The 21550-nt window shown below is 55.2% G+C and overlaps 1 protein-coding gene across 1 annotated transcript in view; it reads left to right on the top strand.

Moving 5' to 3' along the window:
- The window catches only part of PDE5A (phosphodiesterase 5A), a 112879-nt gene that overhangs the window by 66417 nt on the left and 24912 nt on the right, over positions 1-21550 (top strand). Inside the window, exons 11-14 of the mRNA XM_054717082.1 lie at positions 1622-1681; positions 10125-10271; positions 12782-12907; positions 14819-14913. Coding sequence (XP_054573057.1) covers positions 1622-1681; positions 10125-10271; positions 12782-12907; positions 14819-14913 — 428 coding nt within the window. The remainder of the gene's footprint in view (positions 1-1621; positions 1682-10124; positions 10272-12781; positions 12908-14818; positions 14914-21550) is intronic.

Raw genomic sequence — 21550 nt, 5'->3', positions numbered from 1 at the left:
TCTTAGAGCAGCAGAAATAAGGAAAAGAAAAGACGCGTCTGGCACAGTTCAAACTCCTAGACTGGCCATTCACCACCATCAGAAACTCCGTTTGGAGATTTATGGCCGACTCCTGAGTGTGAGTGTTGGGTGGAGGCTGGGGATCTGCATGTTCTTGAGCGTCCGTGGGGATCCTGGATACACAGGGACCCCGTGAATGCTGGCTGGGGGCTAACCCGGGCAGGTCCCTCCCTGGCGGGGGGGGGGGCGCGGCCCCTTCCAGGGGGACCTCACCAACATCCATGAAAACGTGCACTTCATGTAACACGCATGTCCTCCCCCCGGGCCGGTCTAGGGAAGCAGATGTGAGAGGGTGCACATGTCTCCCCGTCACTCAGCGTTGGGGGAGAATACACTCGAATGTTCGCCTCTCTTCTCCAGGAGCCATGAGCCGGGATCCGTGGTGGGAGGGACCCTTTCCTCCATCCCTAATAAACAAACACCCAACTAAAGAGCTAGACAGTTACGGGTTATATGCTGAGATTGATCAGTAACTCATCTGGTTCTCCACTCCCTAAAATGAACATATAACACTTCTGCTAGAGAAGCATCTCAGATGAGACCTCAGACCATAACCAGGGAAAGCCCACTTCCAAATACGCACACACATGTTCAAATGCCACACATGCACACATACATGTGTACCTGTAGTTTCAAAGGTCTGAAAATGGGTACCTTTTTAAGAATGATCCTAAAACTTTTGGGGATTTTTTTTTTTATAAATCTGTATTATCTCTGTCAAGCATAAACTTTCAAAAATATGTTTTAAAAGTATGATTGACATTTTAAATCCACCCACCACCCTGGTTAAAAAGATGTCTGAAATATTGTCCCGTTGCTAAAGGGTCTCACTTTTGAAAATGGGCATTGCTGCTTCTCAGGTCCACGGTGAGCCTGACTTCCTATCCCTCTGGGGCAATGGAAAGTTCTAGAGCAGGGGTGTGGAAGCTGGTACCCAGGCCCCTCCTCTCACTGGGTGAGCCTGCAGCCAAGTTAGGAGAGTCCCTGCTCCTGGGTGGCCGCAGCCGTCCGCGGGCGGGTCCCCAGGCCACACTGCTCAGCTCTGGGCGCCCCGCGTCCCTGGGTCTGCGGCATCCCTATCCCAGCCACGCCATCTTCTTCACAGATTCTGCAGCGGCACAGCCTCCCCTGAGCCACTTCCTGGTGGCTGGCTTTAAAACGTCAGTTTTCGCAAAGGTTGCTTCCCTAATTCTGTCCACAAGCACAAATAACTAAAGTCAGGATTTTAAACACACACACACACACACACACACACACACACACACAGTTGAAACGAAATTGTCTGCCAATTTGAGCCAATAGTGTGGCTTTAAATCATGTGTTTGTCATACCAACAATGTCAGACTAAAGTGAGCCGTTTTCTTTGAATGTGGGGGTCGGGGCGTCTAATTTTGTTTTCCGGAACAATTGAAGTCTGGGGTTTTTCTCTCTGTTGAAGGAAACAGAAACAAAACAAGGCTTGGCAGTCTGAGGGGTCTAGTTCTCTCTCCAGGAGGTGTTAGCGGAACCCCGGTGTGAAACCTCGGTCCCTGTCATGTAACCTGTCCCTGCTTCCCCGCAGGTCCTGTCCTATCACGCCTCGGCCGCGGAGGAGGAGACCCGGGAGCTGCAGGCCTTAGCGGTAATGACGGGCGACACAGCGCGTTCTCCATAAACACGCCTTTCCCAGGGGATCTGCTCCCACAGTAACGGTCCCGAGACATTCAGCCAAATGCGGCGGAGAGTTAGATGGACCCCATAAACACGTGGTCCATCCATTTCCTGCGGGCTGCCGTCACCGGCGATGCAAAGCAAAGATAGTAACTTTCATGGACCTTGTCCTACATCCAATGGCTCTGGGTTTTTTCTAATAATTGTTCTCATCTTCACATCTATCTTAGGCCGACATTAAACTCAGTTTCAGTTCCCGGGGAGAAGGGGCTGGCAGCTGCGAAGTGGTGGTCGGGTTGGGGTCGTGACAACAGGTGTCACGGTTTGTTACTGGTCCCTGCCCTGTGTCCTGAGAACCGAGCGATTTCATTTCTGCCACATGGCTGTGAGGCTGTTTGAATCGGCCCAGAGGCCAGTGCCTGATTCTCCTTGCCTCTCCCTGGTGAGCGGGGGAGGAGTAAGGGGGCGCGGAGGGAGAAGCGCTTGGGCTGGGGCTGCAATGCCGTGGGTTCTGGGTTTTGACGGAGATGGTCTTGGTTGAGGTCCATGAAGGTCTGAGGCATTTACGCCTTTGCAGCCACGGCTGGCCTCCTGAGTTTAAATTTGAGACCTCAGGGATCGGGTCAGTGTGAGATGTGACGAGGGTCAGGTAAGGAACGAGAAGGGCGTGGCCAGTCACAGAGGTTCTCTGTCCAGGTCATCAGCATCGCAACCGCCAAACCCCAGTCCTCTGAGCAGCCCCTGCATTTTCTCCTGTGACTGTACAGCTGTGCCACAGAGACCTCACTGAACTTAGAGAGGCTGTGGCTGGTCAGGGTCTCCGTGGCTGGCTCAGGGTGGCCGTGGCTAGTCATCAAGGTGGCCATGGCTGGTCAGGGTCTCTGTGGCTGGTCAGGGTCTCCATGGCTGACTTAGGGTTACTGTGGCTGGTCAGGGTCTCTGTGGCTGACTCAGGGTTACTGTGGCTGGTCAGGGTCTCCGTGGCTGGCTCAGGGTGGCCGTGGCTAGTCATCAAGGTGGCCATGGCTGGTCAGGGTCTCTGTGGCTGGTCAGGGTCTCCATGGCTGGCTCGTGGCTGGCTCAGGGTGGCCGTGGCTGACTCAGGGTTACTGTGGCTGGTCAGGGTCACTGTGGCTGATCAGGGTTACTGTGGCTGGTCAGGGTCTCTGTGGCTGATCAGGGTTACTGTGGCTGGTCAGGGTCACTGTGGCTGGTCAGGGTCACTGTGGCTGGTCAGGGTCTCTGTGGCAGGAAGTAGAGCCAGGACACACAGTGCACCCCCAGGGCCGTGCACAGTCCATGGCGCTACCTGTGAGGCAGAGAGAAGGCAGGTGAGCCCGACAAGAAGGAAGGCGCCTGAATAACCAAGCGGGAATGGGAAGGAGGCCGGCCGATGTGGTTTAGAACGTGGGACGGTTAGGTGCTGCGGGACCCCCGATGGATATGGACACTCAGGAACGACCAGCTGGGGGTGAGGGCTGGGGCTCCCACGGAGGTGGCGGTGGCCCTGGATTCGTGGCATCCACGGCATGGTTTCCCGTGCGGGGCGGTGGGAGAGCAGGTTTCCCATGCGGGGCGATGGGAGAGCCGGTTTCCCGTGCGGGGCGGTGGGAGAGCCGGTTTCCCATGCGGGGCGGTGGGAGAGCCGGTTTCCCATGCGGGGCGGTGGGAAGGCGAGGGCAGGCCCCTTGGGAACATGGGCTCACCTGGAAGGGCGGGAAGAGAAAGCGCGGGGCCGGATGGCCGTGGCTGCTGAGCAGGGAGGCAGATGGAGGAGCAGCAGAAGGCCACGCACAGCAGGTTCTGAGAGGCGGAGGCCGGGGCCGCTCGGACCAGGGAGGTGTGGGGCCCGCCGTGAGCAGCTGTGAGGAGGCAGCAGCGGATAGAGTGCAGGCGAGGGGAGAAGAGAAAACGGGGAACGGATGCAGACGGTGTTAAAGACAAGTTTGTGTGGAAGGGAGTGAGGAGGCGCCATGAGGGTGCTGCTGAGTCATGAGAAGGTTTTGTGGTTCGGTTCGGTTCGGTTCGGTTCGGTTCAGGCTTCTGAGCAGGGATTGCTCCCAAGCAAGAGGCCGGCACATTCTTGGACAAAGAGGGAAGGAGCAGGTGGGTGAGGCCCACAGTGCCAGACGGGGCGCCATCCAGGCCTGGGCGTGGCTGGGCGTTCGAGCCACCCCTCGGCAAGACCAGGGGGAGGGGTGGTAAGAAGAAGCTACATTTAGGGAGCGCTTACCCGAACGTGGCATGTGTGAAGTTCGTGTGTGTTAACTGTGTATTTAATCCACAACAACTCCACACGCCGCTGTTAGCATTTTTAAGCAACTCGAGGTTGAGCGTTTAGGGGGTCCTACGCAGGTCACCCAGGTTGGCAGAGATGTGCCGGTGTAAGCCCAGGTGGTCCAGGCCAGAGCCCCAGGCTCCTGCCCACACGCAGAGAGAGTGAGCTGAGAAGGCAGGGGAGAGGCAGGGCTGGATCTAATTCAATCGCCCAGGAGCGAGCTGAGCCGTCTGCCAAGGAGCGTCAGGAACTTGGGATGATTCTCCCAAGAGGCTGGCTTCCCTGGGGTTAGCCATTCGGAATCGGCTGTATTTGTTTTGCTCTCGACGGTATTTGAAGAAATGAGCTTTTCTCCCAATTCTTGGCAAAGGTTTGTAGATTTAAAGACTCCTTCACCTCAGGCTCAGATGGCCCATGTGTCTAACCCAGGGGTCCTCAAACTTTTTAAACAGGGGCCAGTTCACTGTCCCTCAGACCGTTGGAGGGCCGGACTATAGTTTAAAAAAAACTATGAACAAATTCCTATGCACACTGCACATATCTTATTTTGAAGTAAAAAAACAAAACGGCAAAAACACCCGCATGTGGCCTGCGGGCCGTAGTTTGAGGACGCCTGGCTGACCTCTGGGGCTGCCTGCCTGCTGTGGGCTGGAAATTACCACAGGAAGGCACATTTTCAGGTGCGTGTGGGCCAGAGGGTCATTCAGGTGGTTCTAAAATGAGGTCGAGCTTACACTCCGCCCTGTGTTGTTTTAGATAAATACCAACTAGCATATAGAGGAATTTCCAAAGATCCTGCTAAAAAACCACCAGGCTATTAAACTTGCTTTGCACTTTGAAAATAGCAATAGTCTTTCAGAAAAATCTGAAAATTATTTTCTCAATTATGCTCATAATTTTAGCAAAAGAAAAACGCATTGGAGTGACTAAAAATTGCAGTATTGTTCAAAACCATCTGTTTTCTATTCAGAAAATAGATTCCTGGCAGCTGCATTCAGAAATTCAGGATTACAAAGCTGGGAGGTCGAGGGACTCATTTAAATTGGTTGTAATTCAGCATCTGATTGCAATTCTCGTTTTCTCTCAACCTCATAAAGATTCCTGTACAGCCCGATGACACAGGTGTCTACGTCCTCCAGAAATTACAAAATCGCTGGCTTTGTCGCGTGTCTGACTGTTTATCCCAACGTAAGCCTAAAATAAGTGGAAAAGCTGTCACATGTTTTAACTTTTATTTTAAAAAATTAGTTCTGAAGAGAATGAAATAGTGCACTAAGTATACTAAACACGGATGCCTGTGCCCAGTAAAGCTCACTAGTTCTACAAAATGATTTTGTTGATAGGAAATTCAGAATCCTTATTTTCTCCCCCTGCTTTCCCTGAGTTTTTTGTTTGTTTGTTTGTTTTGGTTTGTTTTTTTTGTGTGTTTTTTTTTTAGTTTATTGAGTTCCCTATTATTGATCTAATCCTCTCTTGGCTTAGAATTGGGTATAGCACAAATAGAGCCTTAAGCAACCCACTTGCCATGGACGTTTTAATGGCCCTTGGTCACTAGTTATTGAGACAGAAATAAAAGGCGCCCAGCTGACCTGGTTCTGCTTATTGGAAAGTTACCGAACGCACTGCGTTTGTCTATATAGGTAACGGGATGTTTGATGGACCGGCTGACTGCATTTCTGCCTTCCTCTCTCGTTAGAAGAGCAGGAACGGGCAGGTCCTAGAGTTCAGTGTGTAAACGAAGCTCCCGGTTTTGTCATGGAGCCGGTGCCAATTCAGTTCCTGCTTTGACTTCTGTAATCGCGGGAAACGTCTCTAAAGGCAAGTCGAGACCTGCTGTGAAAGGTCTTCTGTGTCAAAATAGCGAGAGAGGGAGCAGCTGACCACGTAGGCAGGCTCCCCAGGACAGATGGGCCTCATCGCCCCAGCGTTCAGAGCCAGAGCTGGGCAGGGACTCCTCCATCGGGGCAGGGGGGCCCTCCATGAGGCAGGGACCCCTTCATCAGGCAGGGAGCCCTCCATCAGGCAGGGATCCTCTCCATCAGGCGGGGACCCCTCCATCAGGCAGGATCCTCTCCATCAGGCGAGGATCCTCTCCATCAGGTGGGGACCCCTCCATCAGGCGGGGATCCTCTCCATCAGGCGGGGATCCTCTCCATCAGGCGGGATCCTCTCCATCAGGCGGGGACCCCTCCATCAGGCGGGGACCCCTCCATCAGGCACAGAGTGAGGTGCGATTACTGCAGGGGACAGCAGTGAGGGGCAGACCACAACCCTGGTGCCTCGGTCAGTGTTAGGTGCAACCCAGCGCCTCCTGTCAGATGATCACACTCCCTCCCTCTTTGGGAAAATCTCTATCAATAGCCAAATCATTAATGGAGAAATTTGAGCAAATGATAACAAAGAAGAGTTGATGCTGTGGTCTTATTAACCAGTGTCATTGAGCTGTCGTAACCACGGCGACCGGGAAGACACCTCTTCCTCACATGGTGCTAGGGATGCGCTCGGGACAGTCTGGGCCCTTCAGACATCCTGGAGGCCATCGAGTCATGCAGGGCGTGACCGGCTGCAGCTAGTTCACCTGGATAAGACAGCGGATTCAGCTTGATTCTTCCTCTTTCACTCACTAAGCTAATCCTACCTCTTTTGCTTTGATGTTGCTAGTGGATTATTGCTACTGCTATTCTTTTTCTTAATATATTTTTATTGATTTTGGAGAGAGAGATAGAAACATCAGTGATGAGAGAGAATCATTGATTGGCTGCCTCCTGCACACCCCCTATTGGGGATCGAGCCTGCAACCTGGGCATGTGCCCTTGACCGGAAACAAACCTGGGACCCTTCAGTCCAAAGGCCAGCGCTCTATCCACTGAGCCAAACCAGCCAGGGCTCTACTGCTGTTCTTAGCTCCAAAATATCACAGCTCTGTTCTGGAGATTCTTATGCACTTAGATGTCACCCAGCTCTGTGGGTACTCGTCCCAGTTGTAGTCAGATTCACTCTAAAGTTTTCCTTACAAGCACACACGTATTTCATCCTAATCTTGCCATTATTACATGCCTTCTTTATATGGCTTTGAAAAACTGTACACTCATGATCCAACTTTTGTAGTCTGTGACTCTGCCCTATTGAGACTTAAAGGAATCACCTCTATGATGCTAGAAAGAGGGGAACATCGTAAGCCTGTTGCTGTGGTTACTGAAGGAAACACACGAATCCTGGTGAGCCTCGTTCTCTCTGCTGTCTGTACAGCTGGGTTCCGCGTGGAGCCGATGTACAGCGGCTTCCTCTCTCATTTCCTTCTTACGGAAAGAGAAGTGCTAACGGCCTTGTAAACGAATCGTGTGCGTTTTTTCTTTAAAAGCACGTGTCCTGTGCGTGTTGAAAGGGGAGGGGAGCCGTCAGCCTCCTGGGAAGTGCGAAGCGGTGGCTGCCGGGCAGCTTGCGGGCTTCCGCGTGGGTACAGGCCCCACCTCCACCGGCTGGCTTCCCACATGTCACCGTGGACATGGCCGGTGACACAAAAGCTGTTTTCCTGACTGTGCACACGAGCACGAATACTGAAGGCCGTGTTTTAAAAACACAGCTGCAGTCAAACTTCTGGCCAAGTTTGAGCCAATGGTGTAGCTTTAAGTAATGGTTCGTTATATCAGCTTCAGACTAAAAGCCGTTTTCCTGAACCTGGGGGCGTGGCTACATCGCACTGAGCACTGACCCACCTCGGCAGGTGACGAGGTCGCGGAGGAGCGAGCGGGCTGGGTGCCAGGAGGTGGCAGCGGCCAGATTTGCGTTGGAGTGTTCAGTGATTAGACATGCACATCTATAACACCTAGTGCTTTACAGGCTCTTTAAAATGCGTGATTTCTGTCCTTCCCCAACACCACAGTGCACGCAGCTATTATCCCCTGAAGGGAGACAAAGTCAGACTCTCACTTGGCAAATTCTAACCGCCAGCCCGCCGCTGAACAGCGCGTGGGAATGCAGAACTGTGTGCGCCAGAAAGAGCGCCCGCCGCTCTCCCTGCTCGTGGTGAAATGCAGAGTTCTGTTTCATAAAATGGAGGTTAAATCGCCTTTCCAAGCCCGTCAGCGCGGACAGGAAGTCGGGTCCCTGGGGATGGTCCGTGAGCTGTAAATGACAGGGACTTTCTCATGGCAGCTCAGTCCCGGGTCGCAAGAATCCCGTGCCTCCGCGTCACTGACCGCAACACCACAAGGCCCTGGACGGACGTGGCTGCCTGCCCGGGAGGTCAGCTCAGGAAGCTGGCTGTGGTGGGCTGAGCCCTGGCCCGGCGGGCAGCAGGGAGAGGCTGGCTCTTTTCCTGTAGCCCTAGAGCATCCTCGTGGAAGGAACGAAGGACACGGACACCCTGGGGGACATGGCCTCCGTCCGGTGCAGGGTGTGTGTGGGGGGGAGGAGGGGAGCGGGGGAGACACTGCTCTAGCTGCGAGTTAAAGGGGGCCGTTCCCACCCCTCACTCCCAGCTGTGCGGATGGGGCTGCTGGAAGCACAAGGCCTTTATGTAACATCCAACCCCTCCCCACGCAGCCACGCCGGTGCCCGGCCTGGAACTAACGGAGCAGATGCGTGCCTCCTCGTGGAGTTTGGGCTGGGAGAGTGTGTGTGCAGGGGGAGCGGGTGGCATGTGTGTAAAGTGGAAACGCACCTGGTGAGTGTAAGTCCGACGTGAAGGTCGCGGGGAGCAGAAGGCGAGGTGCCCTCTCGGAGGAACGCTCCGGACTGACTGTGCCTGGGGTTTTACTATTCCACCTCTTTGCTTCACAGAAGATGGAGGTGGAGCGGAGTAGTGACATCCAGCTATTCACAGGGAACCTCGGGGTTGGAGGGAGTAGGGGAACGCCTTAAGGGGGGACCCTCTTCCTTGTGGCCTCTCCACACTGAGCCCCATCGGCTAAGGCGCTGGAGGGGTGGCCGGTGCAGGGGGGGGGGGGTGAGGGGACTCCTGTCAGTGCCGGTCCTGGGCCCCAGGCCCCGCAGGAAATCTAGGGGAGACCCCGCAGCTCAGCTCCGCGGGAGCCTGGGCGCCGAGGCCTTGGCCGCTGGTGCTTCCTGGGAGTTGGGCTCGGTGTGGCCTTTCTCGGGAGAAACCGGAAACCCTTTATTTTTGCTTAAACTCCCCCAATTCTAGCAACATAATCAGCTTGGTGATTTTCAATAACATCCCGTCCCACGCTAGAGAGGTCAGCAGGCAGCCAGGCTGCAGTTTCCCACCCGGTGGAGGCGTCTCCGCGGGGCTTGGGGTCCTGAAACCCGCGCTGACGGCTCAGACCCCCTGAAGGGAATGCGGGGCCCCTGCGTGCATTCGATGGACGTTCCTGGTGGCGCAGTCACAGCCGCAGCCGCCAGCAGTCACAGCGGGAGCGCAGGTCCCCGTGTGGCCAGGAGACGCAGGAAACCACATGCCCGTGAACTCCTTGGAGGGAGCGGGTATTCCCAGCTGGATCAGCTCTGCGGCATTTGACCTTTTGCCCTTTCTGTGGGTGGGAAGCTCCGCGCCTGGAGAGAGAAGCCGGGTAGAGAGGAGCATCGATGAGATCGATGGAAACGAGCGAGGCGCCTTGGGTGAAGCTGCCGCATTGACCGCAGTTAAACGAGTGTCGGAGCGACACCAAGGGGGGCAATCGGAACGCAGGTCCCTCCACGAAGCAAAACGGCTTCTCAGGCCCAGCCCAGACCTAAGCCGGCGCCCCGCCCTGAGCACACCCAGGGGGCCGGGGGCAGGGCTGGGCACTGGGGCGCCTGCTCGTCTCCAGGGCAGGAGGCTAACCCCTCGGTGCCGTAGTTTCTGTACCTCAGAGAGGGTTGCCTGGGAACGGAACCTGAAATGCTCAGAGCGTCCTCACTGCTGCTGCCCCTCGATCCTCGCCCACGGCCCTGGCTCGGCCCAGGGCGGCTCCTCGGAGTCAGCTGTCTGAACAGGCCGGGCAGCCTACAGGGCACCCCGGAGGCCCCGGGCCCGCGTCCTGTTCTGGGTGCAGCCTCCGGGCAGCACCCGCTCCCTCCGCCCGCCTAGGTGAGGGTCTCCCGTGTGTCCCATCCCCAAGGGAAAGCCAACGCGCTGTTTCCCGCAGTGCGGCCAAGGACTGTGAGCCGGGCTTCACGCTCTGTCCCCCCACAGGCGGCCGTGGTGCCCTCCGCCCACACCCTGCGCATCACCGACTTCGGCTTCAGCGACTTCGAGCTGTCGGACCTGGAAACCGCGCTGTGCACCATCCGGATGTTCACCGACCTCAACCTGGTGCAGAACTTCCAGATGAAGCACGAGGTGAGGCGCACGCATGTGTGTACGTGAGCGTGTGCACATGTGCGTACGCGTGTGCCTGCGTGTGTGTGTACCATCCAGATGTTCACCAACCTCAACCTGGTGCAGAACTTCCAGATGAAGCACGAGGTGAGGCGCACGCATGTGTGTACGTGAGCGTGTGCACATGTGCGTACATGTGTGCCTGCGTGTGTGTGTACCATCCAGATGTTCACCAACCTCAACCTGGTGCAGAACTTCCAGATGAAGCATGAGATGGGGGCGCTTGTATGTATGTGCGTGTGTGAGCCCGTGTGCATGTGTGTGGGTGAGTGTGTGTGTACACGTGTGTATGCACGTGTGGAAGAGGGAATTGGCTTTGGATGCTAGTGTGAAATGCAGATTTTAAGTGTCAGTGACTGACACACTGTCGCTAACGCCTACCGGGGAATTTTAAAGGAAACTCCCAGCCCCAGCTGTAGACTGGGGGTTCCCACCGTGGGAGCGATGTGCAGAGGCTGTGGACAGGAGGGGGCTGGGAGAGCGCTGTGCAGGGTGAGGCTGCAGGCACGCACCGGAGGAAGGAAGAAGCCCGTCGTATAGACCCCTGTAGGCTGCTCAGAGGAATCAGGACTTTGTCCTGAAGACAGTGGTGTCACCAGGAGTTGGAAGAGGGGGTGACATGTCTGATGGCATAGGTCATGACCTCTCAGGGAAGAGCCAGGACTGAGTGCGCTCCTGGGAAAAAGAGGGGGTACAGGGCAGCGAGAGGCCAGCTCTGGGCGCCCCCGGGCCGTGTAGGGAGAAGGTGAACCCAGGCTTTTACCGCGTTGACAACCTCGTTCGCCTCCTGGGCAACAGCAGGACTGGACCTGTCCCTCCCTGCGTGCGGAGGCGGAGCCCGCGGCGTCCGGCTGGCCCTGCGGAGCATCGGGGACGCGGGGAAGGAGAGGGGGGCGACCTCGGAAAACGAGGTCCAGGCATTTGCCTCCGAGGCATTTTCCCCGCCCCGTCGGGTGTCTGCTCTCCGGGAACGTAAGGGCCTCCAGGCCTCGCCGGTCAGCCGACGGCTAATCATGAAGCACGGGTTGATACCGGGACAGTGCCCGCCCCTGGGCTGGGGGCCCGGTGCCGCAGTGGGGTCCGCGCTCAGGCGCCTCGCCCCCGGGACGGACACTCGGCTGGTGCAGTGGAGGGTGCGACACAGCGTCCCTCGGGCATGACTGGGGCTCAGCCTCGTGCTTCCCTCGGGGTCCCCGAAGCTGCTGCTGCCCTCAGTGAAATGTCTGATGGCTGGGTTTCTGGATTTTCCCGGGTTCTGAGTCAGTCCCAGTGATTGCCACACCTCCCTGCAGAGCTTGGAAGTTCACAGCTGTCACTTAGCCTCCCTCAGACGAAGCTGCCACCCTCCTGGCCGCTCTGTCCGAGGCGGCTTTGAGACGGGGCTGAGTGCGCAGGGTTAACGCCCGAATCCTCTGCCACGGGCGGTGCCTGGGAGGGAAGGGGGCACTCAGTTCCCTGTGGCCTGAGGAGAACGGGGCGGGCGCAAACCCGCAGACCCTCCTCCGGCCCTCTCCCAGTGGTTCCACCGACAAGAGGAAACCGCGGTTCGGACCTGCGTCTGCAGCATTCTTTCCGGAACCTTCTTCAGTCTCCGGGCAGTGCTTTGTGGCCGAAGCGCCGCCAGCCATGTGTGCAGGGAGAAGCACAGGTCTTGCTCCTTGCCCAGGCCCCAGAGCACAGGAAACCACTCAGGATGGAGCAGCAGGGCGGTGCTGACGCAGTCACAGCACCCGCGGGGGGCCTGGGCCCGGGCTTCCTTGAATACACACCCCTCAGCAGCTGAATGGAACCCAGCTGGTGACATGTTGCTCAGCGGCCTCTCCTTTTTTCGTTCCATCCTTAAAACACTTCCTTTTCATTGGACCTTCTCATGTGTTCTTTTCAAATTGCTTCTTGGTAACCACGCAGTGCCTCTGTCTGAACATCCAAGCTGGTACAAAAGGGACAAGGAGCTCAGGACGCGTCAGGCCGGGGCGCTCAAGTGAGGACACGTGCCCCCTCCCGTCCCGTCAGCCCGAGCCTCGCACTGAAGCCGGCGCAGCAGGCGGCTGGCTCCTGGGGAGGACGGGCGGGGGCTGTTGGTGTGGCTCTCCGACAGGGAACTCATCCTGTGGGACTCTCCTAATGATGACAGTGGACTTAGTGTCTTCCAAAAAGCTGGTCGGTGCCCTCCAGGCCCCGCAGCCTCCCTAGGGCTGCCTTGCGTTTTGCACTGATTTAGTTGGTTGGTTAGCAGGGTGGGCTCTGCCGTCGGATGCTCAGGTGTGAACTTGGGCCCCTCCCTTTAGGAGCCACATGACCTTGGCGTGGTCCCTCTCAGCGTGTCGGTGTCCGGATCTGTTAAGTGATTACATCCTAGTACCCCCGCCCCCGGGAGCCAGGGAGTGGGTGTGCTGTGCGCATTGCCTGGTCACGGTGAGTGTGTGACCAACGTCCGCAGTCGCGTAACCCGTCCGCTCTCCTCCCCGAAGGTTCTCTGCCGCTGGATTCTGAGTGTGAAGAAGAATTACCGGAAGAACGTGGCCTACCACAACTGGAGACACGCCTTCAACACGGCGCAGTGCATGTTCGCCGCCCTGAAGGCGGGCAAGATCCAGGTACCTTTTAGAGCCGTTTATTGAAGACGTTTGGTGACTTTCATGGCAAAGTTTACAGCACATTCTTTCAAGTATTTTCTTTTAATTTGCATTAGTGGTGATTGAGGGTACTGCTGGCTGCCCGTTACAAAATAAATCGTATTTTCAGGAAAGAAGGCTAGTATGGCAAAATACTTGGTTGATAACTTCCTTTCCTATGGAATGTACATGGCACGTTAACATGATCTTTAAATAGCTTCACGTTAAATTCAAATGGTGCTCGGGAAGTCAGCACGTCCTTCAGAGGGAACCTGCAGCAGCGTCCTCCTGCTCGCATTCACGCTGCTCCCTAGGGCCCGTCCACACCACGCAGGCCCCGAGCGTGGCTTCACAGATGCGCCCAGGACCCTGTCTCGGGTTCTCTTCACCCGTTAAGCTTACAAGTGCGTGGGCCACACCCTGTTCACAGGAGATCAACACAGACAACATTCCAGCCACCAGATTCTCCCAGGCCAGGTTTTATGCTTAGCTCTGTCCTTAGATTCCAACGTCGGCGGGAACCGACTGGTCATTCTAGGTGCGTGCGTCATTCCAGAGCTTCCATGCTTGCTGGTGAGTGTTTTTTGTTGTTGTCAATCCTCACCAAAGGATGTTTTGATTTTTAGAGAGAGATGAAGAGAGGGAGAGAGAGAGAGAGAGAGAGAGAGAGAGAGAGAGAGAGAGAGAGAGAAACAGACACATTGATAGGTTGCCTCCTGCACTCATCCCGACCGGGGCCAGGGATTGAACCTATAACCCAGGTAGGTGCGCTTGACCAGGAATCGAACCCACAACCCTTTGGTGTGAAGGCCGACTCTCTAACCACTTACCAGCACCGGCCAGGGCACTTTGTTGTTACTGAATTCTGGGACTGCTATTCTTCCTGCTCCCATAGGGGGCGCATTTTAACACACAGCCAAGGGCAGGCCTTGTCGGGGAGCCACGTGTTAGAGTCCCGCTCCCCCGCCGAGGCAAACGCCCATGGGGAGCGGGCTCCGCTTATGTCAGGAGGGACTGGGAAGGTTAGGAGGGTTAAACCACGGAACACTATCTGGGCTCTGGCAAAGGAAAACCAAATGCCGATGTGTGTGTGCTGTGAATATGCCACTTGGGGTGTTGAAGATTCCGGCAGAATAGAGCTGATAGGAATTTCAAGTTGTGTTTTCTTATGAAGAACAGTCGTATAGAGAATACAAATGGCAGCCACTCAAAAATAACCTGGAATTGGCTTTGGAATATATCATGTAACTTCTTTAAAAATATTTGTTTATTGATTTTAGAGAGAGGAAAAGGGAGGGAGAGGGGAAACCATCAGTGTTGACAGAGAATAATGGATGGGCTGCCTCCTGAATGCCTCCTAATGGATCAAGCCCGCAACCTGGGCATGTGCCCTGGACCGGGAATCGACCCCTGACTCATGGTTCACGGTTGACGCTCAACGCTGAGCCACACCAGCCAGGCTATTACGTAACTTTTTAAAGCCAACTTTTCATCCCTAATCCCCTTTTGTGTGTTCTTTTGCCAAATATTCTCATTGTCTGGTGCCTTTGGGCACAGCCCCTGAGGGCAGAGCATGGGAGCCACAGGATCTGTAGGAGTTAAAGGTCAGGAGAAGCCGGGGATTCAGAGTTCATGTGATTACCCCGCATGCATCCGGAGACCATAGGAAGGAGTGGCATTGGCTGTGGGGGCAGGTGGTTGGTGAGGCATTTCCGCCCTCTGTGGGTAAGTGACTGGCGCCAGCCCCGCTCTGAAGGCGAGGTACAGCTCTTTCCCTGCGGAGCGGGCCTCCCGCGACATTAAAGCGGGGCTGTGTGAGCACTGAGGTTGCCCAGAGGTGGCCTCGCACCCTCACAGGTCCTTCTCTCCCTCCTCCCTGCGCCCGCTGTGCAGAGCAAGCTGTCGGACCTGGAGGTGCTGGCCCTGCTGGTCGCCGCCCTGAGCCACGACCTGGACCACCGCGGTGTGAACAACTCCTACATCCAGCGGTGAGGTGGTCGCCCCTCCAGACAACAGGCGATGCTTTTCCACTACGGGGTGGGCCTTTTTAAAGCAAAACCCACAGCAAAACTGCATTGGCCAAGGTCCCGTAACATACTCTGGTTTTATTTAAATACATTTTTATCGATTTCAGAGAGGAAGGGAGAGGGAGAGAGATAGAAACATCAATGATGAGAGAGAATCATGGATCGGCTGCCTCCCGCACGCCCCACACTGGGGATCGAGCCCTCAACCTTGGCCTGTGCCCTGACTAGGAATCGAACCCTGACCTCCTGGTGCATAGGTCGACACTCAACCACTGAGCCACGTCAGCTGGGCTGGTTTTATTTAAAGGATATGGGGGGGGGGGGGGCGGGGGGGGGGGGGGGGAATGCAAGTCCAGTACTGTGTTGGTAACATTTCTGGCCTAAAGTGGGAAAATATTTATGTTGAGAATCTGATTCCATGAGATGATTACCAAGAGTTCTGTTTAGGTTGAATTAGGGCTTCATAGGAAACTTTAAAGCCTGGTTCGGGAAAGGTAAAATTCCGCCCTAATAGACAAGGTGATACTTGGGAAGGGCCTCGTGCGATCCCGGGTGCTTAGCAAGTGCTCCTGAGGGGCTGTGGCCTCGGGGAAGGCGCGGGCGCAGCGCAGTATTGGGGACTCCAGGCGTGGCGGCCAAACTTGGATTCAAATCCTTCCTCTCACACAGTCCCCACGTGACTGTGGGCAAGGGCGCTCGCCTCTCAGCACCCCGGTTTCCTGACTTGTGCATGGAGTGATCGCATTCCCACCTCATGCGGTTGGCGCGGGTTCGGGAGCTAACACGTCACCACCACGGGGGACGCCTGGTCCGTGCTGGTGCCCGCGTGCTCATCGCCAGCTGCTCTTCGGCCGATTTCGAGACTGAGATGCTAACCCCACAGACCAGGGCTCCGGGTCCCCCACGGCCCTCGCTGACGGGGCATTTCAATAACAAGTGAGACGTGCAAGCAGCCCCACTTCTCATCAGGCTTTTGAGCCACCGGGACATTTTCATTTTCTTGCAGCAACTTCGTCTAAAAGCCTACGTTTTAGTGGGGAAACCTCTTAGCACTGGGCATTTTTAAGTATGCGAGTGACCCCACGAACCGGTAGATAGCTCTCCTCAGGAAATTCCAGATGTCTGCTCTCTGGAGGGAGTTTCGGGGAGCTCTCTAAGCACATCCCTTTATCTGAATAAACAGACAAGTTCACGTAGAAAGGATCGCGGTGCCGTAGCAGCCGCCCTCTGCTGACCGTCCACGGGAGGAGAGAGCAGGCTCCGCCCGAGGGGCCGAGCTGGCTGTTCCCTCTCTAAAGTCTAACGTTGGAGCTTCGCCGAGCAGCTGCGGTGCTGGCCCGTCATGGCCAAAGGGGACAAGGCCACCAAGAGACGTCGCCCGAGCGCGGCCGGAAGGTCTCCGGGCGGCACGTGCTGTTCGTGTTCGGGTCAGACGCCGCGCTGCCCTGTGGAGAGGGAGGAACACGCTATTTTTCTTTGGTTTACTTAAAAATGGTTACCCGGGAAAACGTCTGAGAAACGTCATCTTCTTTCTAAAAAAAGGCCCTGGGGAAGGCGTGGGTTGCAGCCTCTGCTTTCACACTCACCATGCAGACGCCCCCTCCTCCCCCCCACGGCACAGCTCGGTGAGAGCCTGGAGGAGCCGGAGGTTCCTGCATTTCCTCGTCCCCGTGCCGTGAGCAGGGCCACCCTGACTCCTCCCGGACGTTCCTTTCTTCTGTCCCTGGTGGGGGGGCGACGCCGCTCGGGAGGACGAGAAGAGCGTGAACATTCCCACACGAAGGACTAGCTTCTGAAAGGTCGGCTGCCCCCCTCCTCAGATGGAAAGAAACCCCGAACCATGACAGGAGGCGCGGAAAGGAAAGGAACACTCAGAAAGAGCCGTGCCCTCACGGGCAGCACGGTAGGAAACAGGACCTCTGCCGTTTGCTCTTCATCGTCTTTTCCGGAAATCAGTTGGGAGCGGCATTGCAGAATCTACCAGGCGACCGGAAAACACACAACGGGCACTCGGAAGGTTCAGGAAAAACCCTCCGTTTGCAGATGTACTAGTGCGGTGACTCAGGGGAGCCCATTTCCAAAGCCTGCGGGTGACTGTGGACGCGGCTTTCCCTTTATCCCCTTAGCTTCTTTGTCCCCCAAATATGGACCAGGCTTCTGGACTTTTCGCGGGCTTTGCAGCCCCCGTGAGCTGGGATGGGGGAAGTGAGATTGCACTCAGAGGCCTGGCCTGTCTGGCACCAGCCCTGCCACCCTCTCCGGCGGTTGTATGTGGTTCATGGTTTATGGCCTCGGTAAAAGGGGAGCATTCTGGGAAACAGGTTCTGCAAGGCAGGACACGCCTCACAGAGAAGAATGGAATTAATTATCAGCTAGCCAGAGGGTGTGTCAGAATGCAGGGTACTGGCACAGATTCAGATAGCTGCCCCCCAAATGTCTTCTTTTCCCTTTCAGCGGAGGCTTGCTTTGATTCAATCTTAGATTCTTTGAGTCCTTCCTGGGTGGGGAAGACGGGCCTAGGAGGACCTGGTTCGCAGGGAGACCTTAGGGGTGGGGGAGTTCGCTCCTGTGCTGTCTCCAACACAGTGGGGGGAAGGAAAGATGGATTTTCCGTAGATCCTAAATTGTTTAAAAACGAGCAGCGGTGGGCACCAGGGGGCTGGAGACAGCTGGTGGTGACACGTGGTCCGTAGAGAACCTTAGGCAGGCAGCCAGCGTAAGACGTCAGTCATTGGTTTGGTTAGATTCGGCTTTGGTGCTTTATAAAGTAGCGCAGTGAAATCAGCCTACGTTTTAGGCAGGTGGTTGAGGACCAATGAGGGGACCTGGCGTTAGCTGCAGAGAGAGAGCTATGAAATGTGTCCGGGTTTCCATCGTCTCAGACACGGTGGGGATCAATGTGAGGAGGTCGCTGGTAAGTCCTGGGCCGCTTGATGACCTGGCTGCACCACTCAGCACAGGAGAGGTCAGCGCCCGAGCTTCTCCCTGCCGTGATGGAGGAGGTGAGATTTCCACCGGATCTGGAGAAGTGGGGAGGATGAGAGGAAAATAGATGAAACGTTCCAGACACCCAGGAGGTGGGCATTGCCCGGGGACAGCTGACCAGGGGTGAACTGAGAGATGAGCCGCTAGGAGGCACATGCTGTGGGAGGGAGAGCTCTAAACATCTGCGGGGCCTTCAGGTGGGACGGCGGGGAAGCGAGGGCATAGCTCAGGAGGAAGAGCCTGAAGGTACAAGGAAAATGGTAGGAAGTGGAGCCTCAGAGTTCAGCTAGCCAGCCCGGTGCATGGTGAAAATCACATCCTGGCTACACGGGGGAGAGACTGGAGGAGAGACATCTTAATGCCCTGGTGAACAGCTAGTTCTATGCATGAAAGAAGGGGAAATCATGATTCCTGGTCCAAGAAATTGGAACAAAGATGGTGCCGTTGATGAAAATGAAAACTGGGGAGTGGGCAGGTGTACATGCAGGTGTGTGTGCATGTGTGTGTTCAGGTGTGTGTGTGCATGTGCAGTTGTGTGTGCAGATATGTGTTCAGGTGTGTGTGTGGGTGTGTATACAGGTTTGTGGGCAGGTGTATATGCATGTGTGTGTGCAGGTGTGTGTAGGTATGTGTGGTGTGTGTGTGCAGGTGTGTGTGTGTACAGGTGTGTGCACGTATGTGGGCAGGTGTGTGTGCAGGTGTGTGTAGGTGTGTGTGCAGGTATGTGTGCTCTGGAGTTAGCCATGGAAAAGAGAAGGTAGAGGAGCTTGGCAAAGAGAAGAAAATTATAAGTAGGGTGGTTTAAGAAGAGGTAAATTGATTAAATTAATTTTTTTCAAGATTAACAATTCAGTGAAATCAGGATAAAATGCCAAACTATATTTTCCCACAGGCCTTGTCTGCTCTGTGTGTGACACAGGGACAGGAATGAGTGGGAGTCGCAGGCTGGCATGCGGGTCACAGGGTCAGCAGGCTCTGAGAGTCAAAGGGCAGCCAAGACAGCACAGGAATCACCATGTGAAGCTCAGCGTGGGCAGGGGCTTCCTAGAGGAGGAGGAGATCATCCCTGCAGGCTCGAGAGGCAGCAGAGCTGAACATGAGTAACGTGCAAGTTCACACAGCGCTAGCAGCAGTTCCGTCAGTCCTCTTTTCCTAGTTCCGTGAGTCCTCCCGCCAGTAGTTCAGTAAGTCCTCACGTCAGTAGTTCAGTAGGTCCTCCTGTCAGTAGTTCAGTAGGTCCTCGTGTCAGTAACTCAGTCAGTCCTCCTGTCAGTAGTTCAGTAGGTCCTCGTGTCAGTAACTCAGTCAGTCCTCCTGTCAGTAGTTCAGTAGGTTCTCGCATCAGTAGCTCAGTCAGTCCTCCTGTCAGTAGTTCAGTAAGTCCTTGCATCAGTAGTTCAGTTGGTCCTCCTGTCAGTAGTTCAGTAGGTTCCCGTGTCAGTAGTTCAGTAGGTCCTCACGTCAGTAGTTTAGTTGGTGCCCTGTCAGTAGCTCAGTCAGTCCTCCTGTCAGTAGTTCAGTTGGTCCTCCTGTCAGTAGCTCAGTCAGTCCTCCTGTCAGTAGTTCAGCAGGTTCTCGCATCAGTAGCTCAGTCAGTCCTCCTGTCAGTAGTTCAGTAGGTCCTCACGTCAGTAGTTCAGCAGGTTCTTGCGTCAGTAGTTCAGTAAGTCCTTGCATCAGTAGTTCAGTAGGTCCTCCTGTCAGTAGTTCAGTAGGTTCTCGCATCAGTAGTTCAGTAGGTCCTCACATCAGTAGTTCAGCAGGTTCTCGCATCAGTAGCTCAGTCAGTCCTCCTGTCAGTAGTTCAGTAGGTTCTCGTGTCAGTAGTTCAGTAGGTCCTCCTGTCAGTAATTCAGTAGGTTCTCACATCAGTAGTTCAGCAGGTTCTCGCGTCAGTAGTTCAGTAAGTCCTTGCATCAGTAGCTCAGTCGGTCCTCCTGTCAGTAGTTCAGTAGGTCCTCGTGTCAGTAACTCAGTCAGTCCTCCTGTCAGTAGTTCAGTAGGTTCCCGTGTCAGTAGTTCAGTAGGTTCTCGCGTCAGTAGCTCAGTCAGTCCTCCTGTCAGTAGTTCAGTTGGTCCTCCTGTCAGTAGTTCAGTAGGTCCTCGTGTCAGTAACTCAGTCAGTCCTCCTGTCAGTAGTTCAGTTGGTCCTCCTGTCAGTAGTTCAGTAGGTTCTCGCGTCAGTAGTTCAGTAAGTCCTTGCATCAGTAGCTCAGTCGGTCCTCCTGTCAGTAGTTCAGTAGGTCCTCCTGTCAGTAACTCAGTCAGTCCTCCTGTCAGTAGTTCAGTAGGTTCCCGTGTCAGTAGTTCAGTAGGTTCTCGCGTCAGTAGCTCAGTCAGTCCTCCTGTCAGTAGTTCAGTAGGTTCTCGCATCAGTAGTTCAGTAGGTCCTCCTGTCAGTAGTTCAGCAGGTTCTCGCGTCAGTAGCTCAGTCAGTCCTCCTGTCAGTAGTTCAGCAGGTTCTCGTGTCAGTAGCTCAGTCAGTCCTCCTGTCAGTAGTTCAGTAGGTCCTCACATCAGTAGTTCAGTAGGTCCTCCTGCCTGTGGCCAACCATGTAATAAGAGTGGAAGCCAACATCATTGTACCCCTCATTATGTGCACTTGGGACTCTCCTGACCTCTCTATAGATAGGAGTTGGATTGGTCCTCACACCAACACTCAGTGGCTAGGATAGTGATGATTCTTAGGGTTCCTCTAGAGTCAGATGCCCGATTGCAGGTCGGAACCCTGCTCCTCCTCTGACCACATGACCCTGTGGCAGCCATTACCCGCCTCCTCATACTTCCTTCTCTGTGTGATGGGGTCAGGATCAAAGGGCATCACTGACGTGGGTGTTTCACAGCTCCCGGCATGAACACGTGCTCTGCAGGGTTTAGCTGTTTCATGGGGACCCTTCAAGGGTAGCAAGGAGGTGAGGACCCTGCCTCATCCCATGTGGAGGGGTGGTGGGTAGCCAAGGCCTGTACCAGGGACACCTGGAGGCTGTGGCACTCAGAAGAGAGTGTGTGAAAAGAGACAATCTCTGAACTCCAGGAGGCCAAAGAACCGGGGTCAGAGGCCACACAAACCCACACGTCTGCCCATTTGACTCCGTCCGTTGCCCAACGATGGGTGCAGCATCCACCCACAGGACCACTAACTAAGGATGGGAGGGGCAAAGCAGGCAGCAGCAGGAGCTAACTGGGAGCAGGCCCCCATGGCCTGTTTGGGCAGCCCTCTGGAGGGTAGATGAAGCAATAGGAAGCGTGATTTTCACTCGACTGTGCTTGCTTTCCCTGTGCCTCTCACTCTGCTCACTTGTTTCCTGTGTCACAGTTCTTACGTCTTCAGGCGCTTCTCTCTCTTCCATGAATTAGCTGCAAAGAAACAGGGTGATTCATATGGACGATAAGGAAATAGGATTGTGTGTTCTCTGACCCTGTGGTGCTTTATTCATAAACTCCTGAGCCGCCCCTTGAGGTACAGAGACGTGCACGAACCCGGGCTTTTCCTTGTGAAGAAGAGGAGCGGACACTGTGCTCTCGGCTCACATGGAACGGTCATGAGAAATCTGAGCACTGTGCTGGTCACGCTTTGCAACTTGATTCGTGACCATCTGTCACATGTGATGAA

The sequence above is a fragment of the Eptesicus fuscus genome, chromosome 6 (assembly GCF_027574615.1).
Source record: "Eptesicus fuscus isolate TK198812 chromosome 6, DD_ASM_mEF_20220401, whole genome shotgun sequence".
Taxonomy (NCBI): Eukaryota; Metazoa; Chordata; class Mammalia; order Chiroptera; family Vespertilionidae; genus Eptesicus; species Eptesicus fuscus.
Note: the sequence above shows the minus strand (reverse complement) of the source record. Positions and strands in the feature narration are given on the sequence as shown.